The following is a 21,287-nucleotide window of genomic DNA, read 5'->3' as shown; positions in this document are numbered from 1 at the left end:
GTGACGAGCATAGTGAAAGTTTCACCAAGACATTGCTATAATAGAGAGCGGGTATCAATGCCGATTCAGTCCCAACACGATGGGCGATTATTGCTGGATGCTACAACGTGAAGAGAGTCAGCTGAACAAGCAGAAAAGCAAAGTGCAGAAGTATTTGTAGAACTACATCGCTTACTAGTAAAATGTGCTTTGGATTTTCATATTTTTGTACCATAAATCATCACAATATTATCTGTGTGTACCTCAATATATATTACAAGGTAAAGACAAGTTATCCCACATTGAATATGTTTTCAGTCTGATATTCAAGAAACCTGGTCCGATAGCACTAAATGAATATCATATTTGATATCAGTGCTATCAAATTAGTCAGGGACACATACTCACGTATGAGAACCATTTTGGCTGTTGCCCAGTGTTATGGATAAGCAGCTGCCCCTGTGAGGTTGTCCCATATGTTTCCTACACTGTGTATATATGTTGTGTACAGTAGTGCACCAACTTTCGCTACAGCAGGATTCGCGGAATCCACTTTCGCGGCATGCACCAAATGTTCCCTAACTTCCACTTTCGCTTGAAAAAAATCGATTTTCGCGCACAAATTTTGGGTTTGGGACAATATTTTGAACTTTGAATTTCCTGCACCGCCCGCCCGCAACCCACTGCCATCTTGAATGACGTCATGTCAACACTCTGTCCACCCATTCCCGCCATTGTGTACGAGCGTGCTAGCTCCATTGTGTTGGATTCTCACGGTTCAATGGCCTCTACTATACCTGGTAGTGTGGGGAAAGGGCCTGGTGGTGTGGGGGGAGAGCCTGGTGGTGTGGGGGGAGGGCCGGGAGGCAGTGGTGGTGATAAAAAGTGGCCGGGACATTCAAAGTCGGGAGGAAAGGCCAAGGCTAAAAGAGAGTATCATGTTGGAGTGAAGAAACGGCAGTATAATAATGAAATGAAAAGGAAGATAGTTGAGCACATGGACAAGGGCGCAAAAAACAGTGAAATCTGCCGTATATTTAACATCCCAGAATCGACAGTGCGTAGTATGAGGAAACAGCATGGTGGTAGCAAGGCAGCAAGAGGTGGTGCCAATACGTCTGGCGTGGCTAAATAAGCCCGCCATGTGCCTCGGACACTTACCCCCAACATCCATTAAACACCTCAACCTGGTCTCTGTGGTATGTTTCTCCTCATATAATGTGTACTGTACAGTTTTTATTGTTTGTATCTCACAATGCAATGTACAATAGTGATTTGATGTACTGTATTGCAAGTGAAAATGAAAATCTGATGTTACTTTAGGATAACTGGGAACCAATTAGCCTTTTTGCCATAAAGACAATGCCCCAACTTTCGCTAATTCCACTTTCGCGCATTATTTTTGGACCCAATTAGGCGCGAAAATTGGTGCCCCACTGTGTCAAATTGTGGCATGTGCAGTGTAATGCTCCATTATGTGTGTTCTTCTGTGTGGGCCTATTGTACAAGTGGGGCATATGTCATCTGTGACTCCAGCCAATGTGATTCTTGGCTGGTAACTGAGGAGGGGTGGGTGATGTTCTGATCTAAGATTATGTGAATTCAATCAGTTCATTTCAAGGATACTTCTAATGAGTGCGTGTCAAGAAGGGAGGTTTATAATAGTGTACTGACTGAGGTGTTGTATTGGCCTCCACATGAAATGAGTACTGTATGTAGATGTTTCTTTATAGCTAGTGTTGGAATGTCTAGAGCTGGGATGTTGTTGAAGAAAGTTTGATAATGCTTGTGTGGTGATTGTTTAAGTGCCTGGTTGTGTTGTATAGCTCTGTCATGTTGACACATTCTCCAACAGGGAGGTTTTTGGTTTGAAAGTGTAAGTGAGCTGTAGGAATGGTCTTGGTGAAGCCAGTGATGATACACTATGTTGTTCTGTATGGTCTGCAAGGTGTTTTATTGGGTGTTACATAGGATTGGTGCCTATGCTGGGGAGGCATAGATGTAACTGTAGTTGTTGTTGCAACCTCAGGCTCATCTGTACCTGAATCCAGTGGACTGCAGGAATCCAACCACTTCAGCTAGTTACCCCTAGAGGTCGTTAGTTGAAGTCATATTGAAGGATGAGGTGATTGTTCTGTGGTGTTAGGGGAGGGGGTGCATTTCAGTAGGGGCTTACTGAATTATCTGTGAGTTGTATTTTGTGTTGTTTCTGTACTGAGAGGAGTGATGGCCATATCATTGTCCGGCTAGGTGCACTTGTGTCTGTATGGTAGAGTAGCATTTGGGGAGTAGATGTTTGATGATGACTCAAGAAGGATGCTATTTGGTTGGTACTGGATGGTTGTGGTGGTTGTCTGTTTATGTATGTGCTTATGAAATATAATGTTGAGCAGAGGAAGAGTTTTTTTTTTTATTTTTTTTTTTTTTTTGTTGAGGGAGATGATGCAGAATAAAGCTACAAAGGCAGGATGGGTATTAAACTGAGTCAATAAACTGTTTGCCTCATATTCATATCATCCTTAACCCATGGATTGTGTGCAATAGCCTTTTATTATCCCACCCCGTGGTGTGCAAAAAAAAAAAAAAAAAAAAAAAAAAAGTTTTATTATAAACTTGAAGATAAACATCCAGGGCATCATCTGGTGCAGGAAAAAAAAATATATATATATATATATATATATATATATATATATATATATATATATATATATATATATATATATATATTTAGTTTTTGTTTATTATTGTATAAACTTGAAGATAAACATCCAGGGCATCATCTGGTGGAAAAAAAAAAATCTCTTTCTCCATCTTTGTGTAGTGCCATGTGTAAGTTTGCGTAGGGGTGGAGTAGTCAGTGGTGATGCATGGTCACTGGAAGGTTAGGACAGCCTGAGGTGTGACTCGCAACACGACGCTTTCCAGCCTGAGCTGTGGCTCACAATCCAGGGGTTAATAGAAAGTACTGCATTTTTGTTTCTTGATGTAAGTGATTTGTTTTTATTATCTTAGTGCAGCTTGTTATTACTCCTAAGGCATTATTGTGTGATTTTTTAAGCTTATCCATATGTTGACAAAACTTGGGGCTGAGCTTGGGCTAGTGTAATTCACTGTTGTTCTAATGAACTGTTTTACATATGGTTTTCAGCAATTTTTTCCACTGTCCGAAGATAGTGCTTGTCAGTGTCTTCATTGTTGTTGCTATTGTTGTTGTTGCTCAACCTGCCTGTCTGATCGAGTATACCTGTCAACAGCAGGTAAACAGCTGGTCCTATGGGGATGTCCCATAGGCTTCTTACACCTGTGCACTTGTACCTGTGTTTTAGTGTGCCATGTTCTGTGCAGTGTTCCAGTATGTGTGTTGTTGTGTTGGCCTATTCTACAAGCTGGGCATGTGTCATCAGTGCTTCTACCCGATCCAGATGTAAGATAGCAGCTGAACAGGGCTAGGTGATGTCCTGATCTAAGCCTAGATAGGTGAACTCTGTTATATCTATAATAGGCCCTTGCCCTAACAGACCCTGGTACAACGGCTATCAGATTTAACGAATGCCATGAAGCCCACTGAACCTTTGTCTGCTACAACGAACAGTGGCTGTTAAGTGGGGTGCAATGGGTCCCAATACATGTGTTCCCTACCCTTTTTACACCAACCTGACCTGAAATTGCCCTCTCCCCTTTGTGTTTGCCAAGTTGTAATAACAAACTATAGTAATACTGTACTATAGTTGTGGTGCATGACTCTGAGGTTGTCATTATCGTACCCTGGCAACCTACCTGTCAACAGTGCTTCTGATTTTGTGTATAATATGATTCGCATGTCATTCATGTATAATATGTTCCTGTATAATAATATTCGTGTATAATAATATGATTCGTGTATGATATGATACAAAATCGGATGCACTGTTGACTGGTAGGTTGCCAGGGTATGATAATGTCAACCTCAGAGTCATGTGCCACAACTATAGTCATTAAGTTATGATAAGGATATAAACTACAAAAGGGCAAAATTGTGGGCCAAATTAGTGTAAAATGGATATACTGTAGTTTACATTTTTAGTACTAGAATATACAATTTTACTCATTTATTTTCATACATGTGCTTGAAATCCCACACTGGGGAGGGACTCTGGTTTATAATGGACTACAGGCTTTAATGGACCTGCTTTTGCCTTGGTTAGTCCATTATAGTGAGGATCTGCTTTATTTAAGGACACCTCATATGGCTGGATATCAAGAGGGGGGGCTTGTAATGTTGTGTTCTGATCAAGATGTTGTACTGCCATGCATGTGAAGTGAGCATGTAGGTGTTTCTTCATTGTTAATGTTGTAATGTCTGGAGGTGGGACATTCTTGTAAAGGGTTTAACAGTGTTTGTGTGGTCATTATTTTGTTGTCAAGGTGTGTTGGATGTCTCTGTCATGTAATGACAGATGTTGTCCAGTGGCACAGGATGCTGCATGAAATTGTGTGCCTCTCATATCAAGGTAGTCTCTTACAGGAAGGACAAGCTTCAGAGTGTAAGTGAGCTGTGGGAGTGGTTGTGGTGCAGCCAGTGGTGATGTGTAGGGTTCTGTATGGTTTGCAAGGCATTACAGTGCGTATTAGATAGGATGGGGACCCACGCTGGGGAAGTAGGGGGCATCATTGATCTAATGTATTTCTGTAGAGTAAGGATGGTGTTTCTTTTCATTATTAAAAGTCTGTCCCAGTAGTTGCCCTGGGTGCATTGAGTCGGGAAGTGCATGAACTCTTGATGTCTTGTACTTGGTCCTAGAAGGTGAGTCTGGTGTCATAATGTCACTCCAAGGATCTTAGAGGAGGGTGTGATTGGAACATGTACTTCATCAGAGAGTACATATATTCATATTTGCTTTTGGTGATGATTGTGGTGGTGGATTTGGCTGGCACAGTCATCAGCCTGGTGTCTGCAGTATGTTGAAGTAGCCTTGCTGCTGTGTGCAAGTTGTGTCTGCAATGTGGTGTGTGGTTGGTATGGTGGTCATCTGCATATGAGGCAATGTTGTGGGGGGCTGGGATGCTCTGTGCAAGCTGTGTCTGCAATGTGGTGTGTGGTTGTTATGGTGATGTCATCTGCATATGAGTCAATGTTGTGGGGGGCTGGGATGTTTGTCTGTCAGATAAATAGTTGGCAAGCCAGCATTTGGTTGCATTTTCCATGTGTGTGTTATATATCTTTGTGACTAATTTGTGTTGGGGGCTGTCAATGAAAGCTTTACTAATATCTTACTGTGAGAAGTGTGCATTGTGCAGGTGCTGTCCAATGCTTGTTGTGTGAGATTAGTCAGTAAGGTGTTTGTCGAGTGTAATGCTCTAAATCCATGTTGTGAAGGACCAAGGGGTGCATGGGATATGACTTTGTTGAGAATGAAGCATTCATTTGTTTTGGATGGTGTGCTAAGTAGTGCTATGGGTCAGTACAAAGAAGAGGGTGTTGGGTCCTTGTCTGGTTTATGTATAGTGATAAATGTTCTGTGTTTCCCAATACTTACTGTACTGGGAATACTTTAGTGTATTTTAATCTATTTATCTATCTATCTATTGCCAGACGCCTTAATCCCACATGGGGTGGCCACAAACAAATCGCTTCCATGTCACCCTGTCCTCCACTATTTCATTGCCCTGCTCCCAGCTTACACCCCTCTCCCTCATATACCTCTCCACTCCATCCCTTCATCTCATCCTTGGCCTCCCCCTCCCTCTCCCTCCCTCCACCTCACTCACACTCTCCTCATCAGTCTCTCGCTCTCCATCCTCTCCACATGTCCAAACCACCTCGGTGCGTTTCTCCTAACGCATCCTATCACATCCACATCCACACCACAACACTCCTTCACTTCCTTATTTGTCAGTCTGTCTCTCCATGTGACTCCACATGCTCCTGTCAAATAACTTATTTCCACTGCTCTCACTCTTGACTTCTGTCCCTTCAACAAGGTCCAAGCTTCACTTCCATATGTTAGAGTTGGTACCACAATACTGTCATGTAGTAGTTTTTTCACTTCCATGCTTACTTCCCTGTTATATCACTGCTTTCAGGGAACCAGCAACCTTTCTTCCCTGCTGCACCCTTTTAAGCACTTAACCCTCTAAACTTCCATCCATACTCATCACACTACCCAAGCACTTAAATGTACTCACATTAATATTAATAGTTGCTGATTTTTGTAAGGGCCTTGTGGTTTTAAGTGTTTCAGGTGTACTGTGCTCATTGATTTCTTTGTTTTCTTGATATGGTATGGGTCTGTTCTGGAGTGAAAGGGACTACACTGTGATCACGTGGAAAGGACTGCCACGTATTGAGAAGGTTGTTTTTCAGACTTGGTGCTTGTTCGTTACATGACTTACAGGTACATGTGTATGGTGGTTCATGAGTATGTTTGCATATTCTTATGTTCTTTGTAGGAAGGAATGTGCTGGGTGTTGGAGGTGATGGCAGTGTGGGTCTTGGAGGTGCATGTTTCTGATTTGGTGATACTGTAGTATTTTGTAGAACTGAGTGGGGTCTTTGAAATGATTAAGTGTTGTTACATAGGCAGTACAGTTTTTTGTTTTCTTTGTACTAATTGTGTTGTTGATCTCATTGTTTAGTTCTTAGAGCCTTGTGATGGTGTGGTGTGTGTGTGTGTGAGAGAGGGAATATGCGTTTAAGACTTGTGTTGTCTTATGAGTCTGGTAGTCTTCGGTGCAAAGTTTGGGTTGTTATGACCTCAGAGTATAGAGTTTATAAAATGCCTTTGAACTGATGCTACCTAGATGCTGGGAAAAGGTCATATGTGTGTCCAAAGGAAGTCCTAGAATTTTGAGATGTCTTCCCAGTGGGACTGGCATGTTATAAAGGAAACTGGAGGATGTGTTTGATATTCTTCTCTGTCTGGAGTGAAAAGGGTAATGTTTGGTTTGTTTGGTGAAGCAGTTGTTCTTTTTTGTCTAAGCCAGTGTTCTAGTGAGTGTGGGTACAATTGGAGCTTGGCTGTTGCTTGTTAAGTTTTCCTGTGAAGCTATTGTTCAGCTGTCAGCATAGGAGATTATTGGATCTGCAGGAAGAGAGGTTGGCTGGTTGTGGGGTGGAAGTCTAAAAAGCTGAGGGTGAACAGAACGTTGAGGATGAATGGACTCAATCCTGTGGGTTATCAGTAGATAATATATTGAATATAGAACTTTGGTTTTGGCAGAAGACTTGACCTTGTCCACCTGAGAGGAAGTTGGCCAGTCAATTTTTATACTTTTGCTGCCATGTTTGTCTTTAAATTTTACTAATCAAGATAAGTGGTAGGTGGTTGCAACCATCATCCACTCACTTGATATAGTGCTGCCTACTTTTTCCTAAGGTGACTTTCTGTTGAGTGGCAAGCCTAATGGTTTCTTGTAAGCCAGGAAACCATTGACAGTGCCAGGATGCTGGGTGGTAACGATGATATAACTATATAACAGGGTGATGTGGAACCTAGTACGGTGCCCCTGTTAACTGGGTGGAGATGCAAATGCGGCATCCATCCTGGAACCATACCTCCAAACTCTTCTGTATGTCTTGCTGTGACGAAGCACTGTCCTCCACAAGGGAACATCGGTTCATTGAATGGGATGGCCTTGCCTGGGTGATTGCTTGCCTGCAGTTGATGGATCTGCTTGGCCAGACAGATCAGGGTTACCCTGCTACTACTACTGCTACTACTACTGTTTATCAGGATATAGTTTGGTACAGTATCAAAATCTTTGTTTTGTCTATTACAGTACTGCTAACATACTGTAGTTAATACTGGTGGGTGCATCTTGGTGAAATGTCATCACAGTGAAGTCACCATCTGTACAGATTATTACAGCATCATACAATATGGCACCATCAGGAATATGAAAAATATGATGAACACATTGTGGTGGTGGTGGAGGTTGTCGTAGTATCAGTAGTAGCAGCAGCAGTAGAGGAACCTTTGTCTATCTGTTCAAGCAGACCTATCAACCACAGGCAAGCAATTGCCACCACAGGGGCCATCGCGTGCAGTGAACCGATGTTCCCTTGTGGGGAAGAGTGTGGAGGATTGCTTTCTGGATAGATGTTGCATATGTATGAGGTATTTTCAGAAAGTATCCAACCTTAGGCTCTATAAAAATAGCTAGGCTGTTGAGCTAGGACACAAATCCTCCTCAAAGTAGACCCCTTCTGACCTGACACACATAGCCCAGTGTTCTTTCCACTGCCTGAAACATTTTTCAGAGTCGGTTTTCAGTATCTCCTGCAGGTGCTTTGTCGCATTCGTCATGATCTCATCGCGTCACAAATCGGGAACCCTTCAGCAGGGCTTTGAGCTTGGGGAATAACCAGAAGTCACACAGAGCCATGTCTGGTGTGCAGGGAGCCTGCCAGACCTATGGATGTTGAGTTTGGCCAAAAATTCCTGAATCAGTTGAGAAGAATAGACATGGGCATTGTCATGGTGCAGCTTCAAACTTGTCACTTTCCAAAGGTCTGGTCTCCTCTGCCAAACTGCATCACGAAGACAACAGATAACATCAAGGTAGTAATGTTTGTTAACAGTTTGACTTTGTGGTGTGTATTCATGATGCACAACACCAAGGGAGGTTAAAAAAAAAATGTCAACATGCGAATGGATTTCACCTTGCAGTGGACCTGTTGTGCTTTTTTTTGGCTGAGGCAACCTGCATGCTTCCACTGGGATGATTGTGCTTTGGCATCTGAGTTGTACCCGTACACCCAAGCCTCATCTCCAGTGATAACTGTCTTCAGAAAGTCTGGATCGCAATTTCCACAGTCCAACATGTCTTGACCAACGTTCATGAGAGAGAAGAGATCATGATGAATGCAATGGAGCACCTGAAGGAGATATCGAAAACCGACCTTGAAAAATGTTTTGGGCAGTGGAAAGAATGCTGGGCTATGTGTATGAAGTCAGTAAGGGCCTACTTTGAGGAGGTTTAATGTAGAGATGTACTGATACCAAAATTTTGACCGATACCGATACCAATGCCACAAAATTGGACCGATACCGATACTACTACCGATACTGATACCAGTGAGGGAGGGTGGTGCCCGCCATCTGAAGGCTGTGGCAGGGACCTGAGCCGCTGATGCGAGGCTGCCAACCTGTCTCGTACATCTCCATGGTGGCAGATGTGGCTCATTCTCAAAGAATGTACTGTATTACTACCGTACGCACCATGTACTCAAAATAATATGATACTAAATAACTGGATCTTACCAATAATTTATTTTTCATCCATATAAAACATCCAAATTCTATTTAACAGTAACTTCCAGTGAGTGATATGCCACACAAAATTCCTTTTAAGTATCAGTAGTATCGTCAGAAATTCAGCCAATACTGATACTCAAAAAATGGGCCGATACCACTGATACCGATACCAATACATTGGTACATCTCTTAGCTCAACAGGTTAACTATTTATTTTTTTAGAGCCTAACATCAGATACTTTCTGAACAAACTTCGTATCTCACCACCCAGTTAACGTGGGCACCCTAGTAGGCTGCACATCACCCTATTATTTGGTTATATGGTCATCACCCAGCATTATTAATGGTTTCCTGGGGTACAGGAAACTATTTGGCTTGTCACTCAATATAGAGTCACTTGGGAAGAAGTTGGCAGCATTACAATAAGTCAGTGGATGATCGTAGCCACAACTTACCACCAGCACAGAGTGGTAAATACAAAAGCCAATAGCTCTGGGGAGAAATAGTCAGTTCAGGGATACTTGGTTGCTTATACAGGGATAGGTAGTTTAAGGATCACTTCATGGGCCAAGTAACTTGCCATTCCATGATGTCGGTGGTGTCCCTACTGTCCTTCCAGTGTAGCTGCCTTTTCTATGCATCCATAAAGGTTTCTAAGGAGTGTTCAAGTCCTAGGGAGTATTTAGGGTTAATGGAGAGGGGGAGAGGGAGGGGAAGGCCAAGGATGAGATGGAGAGATGGAGTGGAGAGGTATAGGAGAGGTGGGGGTGAACTGGCAGCAGGGCAATGAAATGGTGGGGGACAGGGCAACATGGAGGCAATTTGTTTGTGGCCACCCCTTACAGGATTAAGGTGTCTGGCAAGAGATAGATACATAGATAGATTATTACTCACATAAAACAGGAGTGGGTGGGTTGTCACCACTGCCTTGATGAGGCAATAATGGATGGAAGGATGGATGGGTAGACTCCTTGAGATGTCATACTGTAATAACCAAACTGAAACTTAACAAATTAATAACTGGTCTGGCCGGGATTTGAACTCAGGCCTTCGCACTTCATACATGCGCACATTACCACTGAGCCAAAGAGAGGATCCCCGCTTTGCCTCTAGGCAAATACACCCCATTACATCACTCCTTTTTTCTCCTTGGTAATTAATTTGGTCAGTTTCGAATACATGGTAGCATAGCACATTGGAGGCCACCACTGGGGGCGTTGTGGACCACACCGGACAGCTCACCCCCAGGATGTCAGGCTTAAGACATTGTCAGCAAAAACATCATTGTCCTCTAAGCCTCGCCTCACATCCCACACCGCTGCCAACCAATGTAAGAACCGAACTGAAACTTAACAAATTAATCACTCTGTCCCAGCTGAGATTCGATCTCAGGCCCTTGTGCTTCATATGCACACATGTTACCACTGAGCCAAAGAGAGGATCCTTGCTTTGCCTCTAGGCAACGTGGGCTTTTTATACATCCCATTACAATACCTAACCAACCACAGCTAACACTGGGCCCTTTTAGAAAGGCTTGTACAAAATATAATGTGTTGGATCAAGCCAAAAAAGTGTATGTACTAAAGTGCACAGATTTTGATTAATGCAAAGGATTTGTTGCCTGAAATGATAAAGGAACAGGGAGGTTAAAATGTTGCTGCATGACAGTACTGTGATTCCTACTGCAACAAATGGAAGTGAAGCTGGACCCTGTTGGAATGACAGAAGTCATTGGTGAGACAAGCAGATGTGAGCTGATAGGAACATGTGGAGTTACATGGAGCGACAGACAGACAAATGAGGAAGTTAAGAAGTGTTGTGGTGTTGATGTGGATGAGTTTGAAAGTATTAAAGGAAGTAGACTGAGGTAATTTGGCCATCTGGAGAGAATGAAGAGTGACAGGGTGGCTAGAAGAGTGTACATCATTGAGGTGGAGGGGGGATATGGGAGGGTGAGGCTGAGTATGAGATGACAAGATATATGAGTGAGAGGTGTGTGAGTTGGAGGAAGGCAGCCAATTGGTAGATGACAGGGTGACACAGAAGTAATTGTTTGTGGTCACTCCTTACAAAGCTAAGGCATCTGGCTATAGACAGACAATATTTTATTCACAACTCTCCAATCTGCACAGTTTACACAAACAAAGCAAACTACTCAGTGCACAACAAACACATGGTGGAAGCAGTGACTTTGATTGTTGTAAGGACTGTCGCAACGAAGCTGTCATAACTCTTAAAAAATATCTGGCTTGTAGTGAGTTCAGGCAAGCTGGGAACAGTGTTGCTGGTGACTCAAACTAGATACAGAAAAAGACTTATACAGTACTTTCTATGCAGTTGCATATTGACATCTGAATAACGATCCTCCAAAGTTTAAAGCCTTTATTTGCATTCAGTTCCCCTTGATGGGAGAAAGGGCATCTCTGAACAAAGGCATACAGTAGCAGGCAATTTTCTCAAAATCCAGTCCTGGCCATCTTTTACTTCTCTGTTGGTTCCCTCCATACCCTCTTCCTCTTTTCCTACTGTTTCAGATATGCTTACCTTTTTTAATATCTTAGTTTTGAGTGCAGGTTTGACTGCGATTCCTAGATCGTCCCATCCTTTTACTTCTAAATGTGTGCCTTGGTGGGACTATGCACTGGGGCACTCTGTGTCAAACATGCACGTTGGAAGAGTTGCCTGTGCAAACGCAACACCCCAGATGAATAGAGTGCATTTCTTTTGTTTAAAAAGTCACGCTCTTCTCTTCGCAAGACTGTTAAACAAGCTAAATGCTGTAGCTGGAGGCTATATGTTTCCACTATTACTGCCAATATGCCCATTGCTTTCGTCTGGATATGTATACGCAAAATAGCTGGTAAACACATGGCCAAACTTTCCCCTTGCCTTCACCTAGGTGGGGAATCGGTTGCAGAAGCATATCTAGTCGCTAGTGGCTTGGGTCTTCATTTTAGTAATGTTAGCAGCGGTTCTCATCTCTCCCCTGAATTTTATGCCCTTAAAACTACTTTTGAATGTATGCCTGTTGTCTTAGCTGTCGTCTAGTCAATTGTTTAATGTGCCTTTCACACCCCATGAATCGTCCTCCGCCCTTCATCTCAGTAAGAAGACTTGTGAAGGTCCTAATGGCATACATTACAATATGCTCCGGCACCTTTCCCCCCTGCCCATGTCCTTTTTCTTAGCTATTTATAATCGTATCTGGACTGAGGGTGTTTGCAACCCATCTTTTTGTAATACCATCATTTTCCCATTTTTTTAACCCGCGCCGTCCCTGCGACGTGAATTAACGTCCGCACATGATGTGCACTCATGTCCCGGCGACGTGAATTAACGCGGCAACATTGCAAGGTCCCTAATTTGCACAATTTTCAGTTTTCGCGAGTGATTTCGCGAGTGATTTTTGGCACGTATACACGGGACACCTTCCTCTATTCCTCTACAAGATGCCAAGCAGGGACAATGCTTATATCGCATAACCTCTCCCCCCCCCCTGCACGCCATTGTCTTGGCAATTCACCTGTTACCAGTGACCTGGCCAATAAAGACATTCAGGGCCAGAGTAAGTCCCCAATCGATGACAATGTGGAGGACAAAGTTTACATAGCATTAGAGGAAGAAACAGTCAGAAATGATGATCAGGTAATGTGGGAAAAAAAAGGTCATGAATGGTGATGAGTTAGTGAGTGAAACAATGCTTATAATGCCTATATTACTGTTTGAAAACCAATATACTCTTGTACTACATATAAATTCGTACCAAGTAAATAAATAAATACTGTTTATGAGTGGATAAAATAGTTACCCTCCCATAGAACTCGTTTTCTTTGGTGCCGGCCTGTTAGAAAACCCAGTCAGGTAAGGAAGTACTCGTACCTAAATCGAGTATTTTAAACCTCAGGTGAGCGATTTCTCTATGAATTTTCGATGTTTCTCACCAAAAGCGGATGTTTGAGCCAAAAAAAAAAGGTCCAAAAATGTCGGGACTGGGGTGTACCACTGCCCAGAAAACGTCGGGATGGGGCGGGTTAAGCTGGGAAGTTAGGCCATGCTTCTCAGGATAATCACCTCATTGCCCTTACCAGTTGTCTCTGCAAGTTGTTCGAGCGTGTGATAAATCATCGTCTTATGTGGCTCCTAGAATCCAAACAGCTTTTGTCATCCTCAGTTTGTTTTTTGAAAAGCCTGTGGTACCTTAACTCCTCTCCTTAATTTAGAAGCTTATATTCGATCTGCCTTTGCCACTCATCAATCTGTTATTGCAGTTTTCTTTGATCTTGAGAAGGCCTATGATACTGCTTGGCACTTTCATATTTTGCACACTGTTCATTCTTGTGGTATTGATCGTAACCCTGGTGTTTTCTTGAAGAATTTTCTATCAGCCCGTATCTTTCAGGTCTGTGTTCAGCATACCTATTCGGATCCCTTACCACAATATAAAGGTGTTCCCCAAGGCAGTGTTCTTAGCACTACTATCTTTTTATTGGCAATTGTTATGCTAGGTGTTCTTAGGTCGACTTCTTGTCCTTAGAACACGAGCTACTGAGCTGGGGTTCTCTTTTGAGACCGGAACCAGTATACACAACAAGAGGAACAGGGCATAAAAGCTCGGCTGACCAACCTTACACGTACATTAACGAGTTACAATCAGAACAAGGACATTATTAATAATATACACAAATCAGGTTAATAGGACACAATTGGACTAGTTGACTCTGGCCTGGGCTGCTGTGGGTTTGGGCTGCCTTATAGGCGACGCCCGGGTGTGGGAGGTAGCTCGTCGGGTGTGCCTTCCCGTAGAAGGCACAGGACTATTGCTGGGGGCCGTCTGTGATGGGCTGCAGGTCGGTGTTGAGGGAGGCCCTTCTCTAGCGGGGCCTCGGTGGGGAAGGCAGCCCTCTGGGCTAGGGCCAAACAGGGCATGCAGGCGTGCTTGCCTCCGTCTGCTCCTGGAGGAGGACTGTCTGCTGGTGGGACTGGGGAAGTCACACCCTGGAGTCCTAGGGATGCCCCTGGGTGTCCGGGGGCTGCGGTCTCTGCTGGGTCGAGCCGCCGTTACGAGCTGCCCACGGCGTCCCTTCCTCGTAGAGTCCGTCAGCAGAGGGCGTCGCCCGGGTACTGGCTGTAGGGCACAGATCCCCAGGCTTATTATGGGTCCTCGTCAAAGTCCCTCCAGCTACAACTCCTCGGGGGGAACTGCACCTGTTGGGAGAGAGAGAGAAAGGCATCCTGCTTGGCCTCTGGATGGGTGGTGGGCTGAGCCAGGGACTTCCCCCAGAGGAGACATCGCAAGGGCAGTGGACGAAGAGCGTACGGTGGCCATCCCATCCTTCCCGATGCGGATGAAGGCCTTATCCTCAGTTCCACAGGCCCTCGAGACAACAGCGAAAGAGTGGACTTCATTTGGTTCTTCCTTCCCAGTGTGGATGGTGGCCGTCATCACGGTGCTGCTCCCTGAGGAGGTGGCAGACAAAGGGCGTACGGTGGCCGTCCCTTCCTTCCCGGTGCAGATGGTGGCTGTCACCGCGGTTCTGCCCTTTTAAGGGTTATCATCCGAAGAGTGGACGGTAGCTGTCTCTCTTTCCCAGTGCAGACGGTGGCCATCACCACTGTGCTGCTCCCAGGAATGGCTGCAGCCGAAGAGTGGACAATGGCCGTCTCTTTCTTCCCGCTGTGGACAGTGGCCGTTACCGCCATGCTGCAGGGGGCAACAGCCAAAGAGTGGACAGTGGCTGTTTCTTCCTTCGCGGTGCAGGCAGTGGCCGTCACCGTGGTGCTGCTCGGGACTGTGCTAGGACAAGTTCCACCCCGATCCTGGCGAGGGCTGGCCTGGCTGCAGTATAGTCTGCTGGGGCGGCGTTCCTGCTGGTGGCTGTGTTATGGGGAAGAGGGGCACAGGGTCGCGGGGGACATACGCCCATCTTGCCCGTGCCTTACGCGTTCCCTATGCACCTCCCCGTGGTCTCCTCCTGGGGTGGGTGTTGGGCCATGGGTCCTCCCTGGGGTGGGTGTTGTGACACCCCTCCCTGGGCATCCCGTGGGGGTGGGCACTTCAGCAACTAATGGGATTGTTTCTTGCCTTCCAGTTAGTGTTTGCTCTTCTTTATATGTGGATGATTTTGCAATATATGTCTCAAATTCTGACATCTCAGTCCTTGGTGCTCTTATTCAACGTGCTGTTTCAGCTGCCTCAAAGTGGGCTACTACCCATGGTTTCCATTTCTCTCATTTTAAGTCTTGTGCCATCACTTTTACCTGCTCTCGTCTTATTCCTCACCCGCCTCTTTTTCTTTATGGCTCTCCTCTCACATACAAAACCTCTGCTTCCTTTCTTGGCCTTATTTTTTACTCTTGTCTTACTTGGAAGGACCATATCGAATCCTTAAAAATTTCAGCTTTGCAGTGCCTCCATCTTTAACAAACTTTGACTCGTGTGTCGTGGGGTGCTTCGCCTCCATACTGTTCTCACTCTCTCCAAACGTAATTATGGTTGTCAGGTTTATTCTTCCACCTCAGATACCACATACCACCCTCCAACAACTTGATTCCGTGCATCATCACGGTTTGCGTCTGGCTATTGGCGTTTTCAAATCTTCCCTAGTTGAAAGTCTTTATGCTGAAACAGAAGCTCCTTCACTTTATCGCCGTCATGCTTTGCTCACTCTTCACACCTGTGCTAAGTTACACTGCATCCCTAAACTCCTTCTCTGCTTCCCCTCTCTCCTCACATCCTAGATCAAACCACCTTTTTCAATTCGAGCTTGTACCCTCCTCTCACACTCCTCCCTTACCATAGGTAATGTTTCTCATTCCGGACAAGTTTTTTTTCCCCCCATGGCTTCTTCCATGCCCCAACGTTTGTCCCTCCATTTTCCTTTATTCCAAGTCTAATTCTTCTTCCTTCATTCTCCGTTTCCGATTTTTAGACCATCTTTCCCATCATTCTTCTGCAGCCCCTGCAGAAGAATGACGGGAAAGATGGTCTTAAAAGCATGAGGCTTTGCTAAGTCCTGATTGCGCAAGACATTCACAATTAATCATATTAGAATCTGCAGCATAAACTGCAGTCATCAACATATAAGGATGAGTGTAAACCTGATGGAAGGGAAGACACATTGCCATGATAGCAATAAGAAAATGCGTGGTACTAAGAACACAGCTCTGTGGAATACCTTCCAGCTCTGGGAAGGAAGTACAGTAGATGGCAAACCATGTACACAGATATGGAAATTTCTATTGGCTAAAAAAATTTTCATGAAAATGCCCATATTACCAACACCACCAAAAGTGTGAAGTGTGCAGAGACTATTATGGGTGCACAAGTAAGGGTTCGGTGATACATTGAGCACATGTTGACAGACCAGAATCTTAATCAGAGACACTTCAGGGCTTTATGCCTTCCAGGCACAGCTGAGTTTAGCAAAACAATGTGGCTTCTCTCTTGCACACTATCTATCTCACTATTACTCGCTCACTATCCATTCACTGACAGACTGACAGTCACTCACTGACTCTGAATGACTACTCTGTCATTGACTGACTCTCGCTCATTATCTCTTTTTGTCTGACTGTCACCTGCTAACTGACTGTCATTTTCCATCTGCCAGTGACTAACTGACTGACTTGGAGGTGGGACAGTCCCTTTAAATACCCCAAACTCCACCACCAGAACAGCACAGAGCACTCCAGAGTCTAGGAGAGAGCTCACATTTTCTCACGCAATAATGCATATTCTAGAACCTTGGAGAAAACTCTCATTTTCGCATGCAATAATGAGACTAGGAGAAAACTCACATTTTTCCATGCAGTAATGCACAATAGCAATAATGACAAGAACTAATTCCTAAGGTAAGAAAGAAAATCAAACAGACATGTCAACATTTTCTAATGTTCCTCACATCTCCAGTAATAAACCACAAACACTAAATTTCTAGGGTGTTCCTGACATTTCCACATATAAACAACACTTAATTTCTAGAGTGTTCTTCATATCTCCAGATATAAACCACTAACCTAATCCCACGACACAACACTGCCCCTCACTCAAAGCTGTGTCATCCTTGACACAACCACCTAATCCTACTGTACCTATGTACATACATGTATCTACATGATAATTTCCCATCCTAATGGGTTGTCACTCTTATCTCTACCATCTACGTCCCATGGAGTCCAGAGCATCCTCTGTTCCCAAACCATCAGCTGAGTCATCCCTTCTAACCGTAGCGTCCTGATCATTGAGCAAGGGAAAGCTGACAGCCTCCATGCCCATGGCGAGAGGACCTAGATCAACAGTGCAGTCAATCACTCTGCTGGGCCCTAATTTCATTTCCAGTGTCCAGCAGGTCCTTGGTTTCACTCCAAGTGTATTTCCCAGGTCCATGTTATCTCCACAGACGAGTGGCATGGATGATCATCAGTTTCATTCTTCTCTCCCCTTTGTTCCTGTAGGTCACATCTGAGAAACAGTCAACCACCATATACAGAACATCCCAGGGGCAATGAAGTTTGGGAGACTGGACCCTCTGCTTTTGGGGCTTGAACAGGCACACTCAGCCTCCTTCCTTAAAACTGATGTGGCTAGCTCTCAGCCTGTACCCACACTTCATGGCCTCACTGGTGAACCTCAAACTTGACCGCACCTCATCCATTCTCTTCTCCAGACTTTGGGCAAACCTAGAGGTTTCCACTGGGAGACCTTCCTCTGATAGCTTTCCAATCAACGGGTCTACTGGCTGCCACAATTCACACCCAAATATCATCTTTGCCAGAGAGTATCCAGTAGCCTCACAGACTGCAGATCTGTAGGCCATCAGCAGGGCAGGCAGCTTATGGTCCCAGTCTGTCTGCCCTTCCACACACTGCTTGGCCAGCTCCTACCCCACCATCCAGTTCAATCCTTCCACCATTCCATCTGACTGGGGATGCAGTGGTATAGTCCTGGTCTTTCTAATGCCCAGCAACTTAAAACACCCAGCAAAGACTGCAGACTTGGAGTTACTTCTCTGGTCTGAATGGAGCTCATTCAGAACACTAGAATTGCAGAAAAATTGGTCCACCAGCACCCATGCAATAGTAGTGACCTCTTGGTCTGGGATGGTATAAGCCTCAGGCCACTTGGTGAAACAGTCTATTGCCACAGGGATGTATTTGTTCCCATCTGTCACAAGAGGCAGAGGATCCGCTATGTCCACTGCGACCCTCTTCATCAGAACTCTAAACTGATATAGCCGCAGTGGAGCACATGGGCACATGCCCAGCATCACTCTTCCACATCGTTCCTCATACCAACCCAGTAGAACCTTTGACACATGTGGTTCAAGGTCTTCTTCACCCCCAGGTGTCCACTGATTATGCTGTTCCGCATCTTCTCCAAAACTGGTACCCGCAACTTCTTTGGCAATACCACCTTCCAATAGCTGTGAGGTCCATGAGATGTCACTCAATGATGCTGCAGATTTCCACTTTCCAGCCACAGAGTATCCCACTGAGCCCAGTAAGTCTTGGTAGCAGGACTTGCCCCAAAGATCCTCTCTCACACAGGGCGAACCGAACTTTGGCTCAGGAACTCCACATGTGGTTGCACATCCTAATCCTCCAGCTGCCACTTTCCCATATCTGTTGAAATGTTTCCAACTCCACTACTGTACAACAACATTCCTTCATGCTACCTTCTTTGTGGCTGCAATGCTGACACTCAAGGAGGCATGGTCTCCAGCTCAAGCTGTTGGCATTTCGATGGATTCATCCGGGCTGGTGAACAATCGTGTAATTATGCTGCTCCAGCTTTCAAATCCATGAAGCTAGCTGTCCTTCAGGGACTTCAGCCACCTCAGTGCAGTATGGTTGGTACAGATTGTGAAGCTTGACCAGTACAAGTTAGGATGGAAATAGTTGAGGCTCCTCATTATTACTAGAAGTTCCTCTTGAGTAACACAATAGTTCCTCTCTGCTGCATTGAGCTTTGTGCTGTAGTAAGCCACCACTTTCACTTTATTGTCTATTTTCTGGGAGAGTACACCACCAACCCCAACATCACTGGCGTCATAATCCTAAATGAAAGGTCGGGAGGGATCTGGATACTTAAGCACAGGCATACTGTTCAAAGCCTCTTTCAGCCACTTAAATGAGTCTCTGCTGATTCACTTCATGAAAACTTGTGCCCCTTCTTTGTAAGCCAGTGTAGTGGCATTGCAATGGTGGTAAAGTCCTCACAAACCAGCAACAACGAGAGCAGCACAAACCCAGGAAACTCCTCAGCTTCCGTACACTGGTTGGTATTGGCCAATCCCTCACAGCAACTACCTTCTCAGGGTCAGTGTGCACTCCTGACTCACTCACAGTGTGGCCAAGATAGTGGACTCCCATCTGGAACAGACAAAACTTCTTGGGACTAAACTGAAGGTGTGCAGTTTTGAATAGATTGAAGATGCCAGATGGCCTCTCCAATACTTGACAGAAGATTTTGTCAAAAATGATCACATCATCCAGGTACATCAGTTCTGTCTTCCAATGTAGTCCTTCTAGTGCCCATTTCATCAGATGCTTGAAGGTAGCCAGAGTGTTACATAACCTCAAGGGCATAACCTTAAATTGCCAGAGTCCCTGGCCATATGAAAAAGCCATCTTCTCCATATTTGCATCTGCCATCTTGACCCGGTGGTACCCAGACTTCAGGTCCAGTGTTGAGAACCACTTTGCTCTGACCAGAGGATCAGAGGTGTTTTCCTGACGTCCAAAATGTAGGAGTCCTTGACGATGACATCTTAGAGGGCCCAGTAACCCACACAACACCTCCAGGAATTGTCCCTCTTCTTCTCCAGCACAGCTGCAGATGCCCAAGGACCTTTGGATTTTTCAAGTAGGCCCTGATGATGTAAATCTTCCATTACCTTCTCCATCTCCAGATGATGGGCTGGAGGTATCCTTCATGGGGCTTGCTTTACCAATCAATGATTGCTCGTGTTGATGTGGTGGTCCACCAGGTCAATGCATCCTAGGTCCAGGTCTCCTATGAAAAATACATCAATGCACTTCACTAAAAGCCTTTTCAGCTGCTCCATCTCTGGTTTCTCTATTAACTGGGCACTCCTGGCAAACAGATCCTACAAGTGGTCGGGTAGCTCTTCTTTAGGCTGAACTATATTCCTCTTGCATGCACTGCTTGGTAGCTTCTGAACAACTTCTTGCCACAACCTCACAACTGTGCCCTGATGCATCTTCTTAGGACAAAGTGAAAAGTTGGCTATGATGAAGGGTACTTCGTCCGCAGTAGAGTCACCCAAGGTCGTTCCCACTATCACCTCCTTTTCTATCATGCCACAGCTCCTGTGCTCCACTAATCCCAGGGTGGTGTGCAATGCACTGTTGATCTTGCAGAACAACAGCATCTCTGACTCAGGGGAGGATAGCTGTAGTCTGTCTGGTCATCACAATCATCCCTCTCTCCCTCCCACAGTGTTCCTTTTTTTCTTCCCACCTTCTCTCTTCATTCACTCCCTTTGTTTCTCACACCTTCTCTTCCCTCCCTTCCTCTTCTCGACCAGGTGACTTTGACCATTTGGTAGGAAGGAAACACAGTCATTTTTGCTCAGTTGGTGGGTTAGACCTATTACTACCAAGCAGCTCCCTCCCTCTTTTTGGCCAGGTGACTCTGACCATTTGGTAGGGAGGTAACATGGTCATTTTTGCTCAGCTGGTGAGTTAGGCCTATTACCAGCACGCGACTCCCTCCCTCTTCTTGCCAAGGAGACTTTGACCATTCGGTAGAGAGGCAGACGGCCATTTTTGCTCTGCTGGTGGGTTAGGTCTGCATGGGTCAGACTGATGCAATGCGCGGGGAAACGACAGTGACGCTGCCAACCTGCCACCAACCAATGTACGAACACACAAGCTGTGCGGACAATACTCTGATACACTGTAATTTTCGTTCAAAATGAGGGAATTGTGGCATCACCGGTCCAAACTGAAGTCGTATTTTGCAGAATTTTTCCAAAAAATAAGAGTGACACCAAGGCTTCTCCGGACTGAGGTCTGGCTGTTCAGACCTCTGCTGGCTTTTTCGGAATA

At 45.0% G+C, this 21,287-nt stretch overlaps 1 protein-coding gene across 1 annotated transcript; it reads right to left on the bottom strand.

The window, feature by feature from the left end:
• Positions 1–18,094: 18,094 nt before the first annotated feature.
• Positions 18,095–20,608, bottom strand: LOC145413634 (uncharacterized). Its single transcript, XM_080283294.1, has 4 exons — positions 20,328–20,608; positions 19,524–20,046; positions 19,095–19,270; positions 18,095–18,836 (listed from the first exon to the last, which is right to left on the bottom strand). Exons 1-4 carry the CDS (start codon positions 20,606–20,608, stop codon positions 18,095–18,097), a joined length of 1,722 nt encoding a protein of 573 aa, XP_080139420.1.
• Between the last annotated feature and the right edge of the window lie 679 nt (positions 20,609–21,287).

Source organism: Coenobita brevimanus, chromosome 97 (assembly GCF_032717465.1).
Source record: "Coenobita brevimanus isolate Jiangsu-jjx chromosome 97, ASM3271746v2, whole genome shotgun sequence".
NCBI classification, from domain to species: Eukaryota; Metazoa; Arthropoda; class Malacostraca; order Decapoda; family Coenobitidae; genus Coenobita; species Coenobita brevimanus.
Note: the sequence above shows the minus strand (reverse complement) of the source record. Positions and strands in the feature narration are given on the sequence as shown.

Excerpts from the sequence above, each read along its gene's own strand:
- LOC145413634 (XM_080283294.1), bottom strand. The coding sequence starts at position 20,608 with ATGCTGTTGTTCTGCAAGATCAACAGTGCATTGCACACCACCCTGGGA. Across the intron at positions 20,047-20,327 it reads GAAGAGCTACCCGACCACTT|CTGTGCTGGAGAAGAAGAGG; the intron begins GTAGGATCTGTT and ends GGGCATCTGCAG. Across the intron at positions 18,837-19,094 it reads AACTATTTCCATCCTAACTT|ATATGGGAAAGTGGCAGCTG; the intron begins GTACTGGTCAAG and ends ACATTTCAACAG.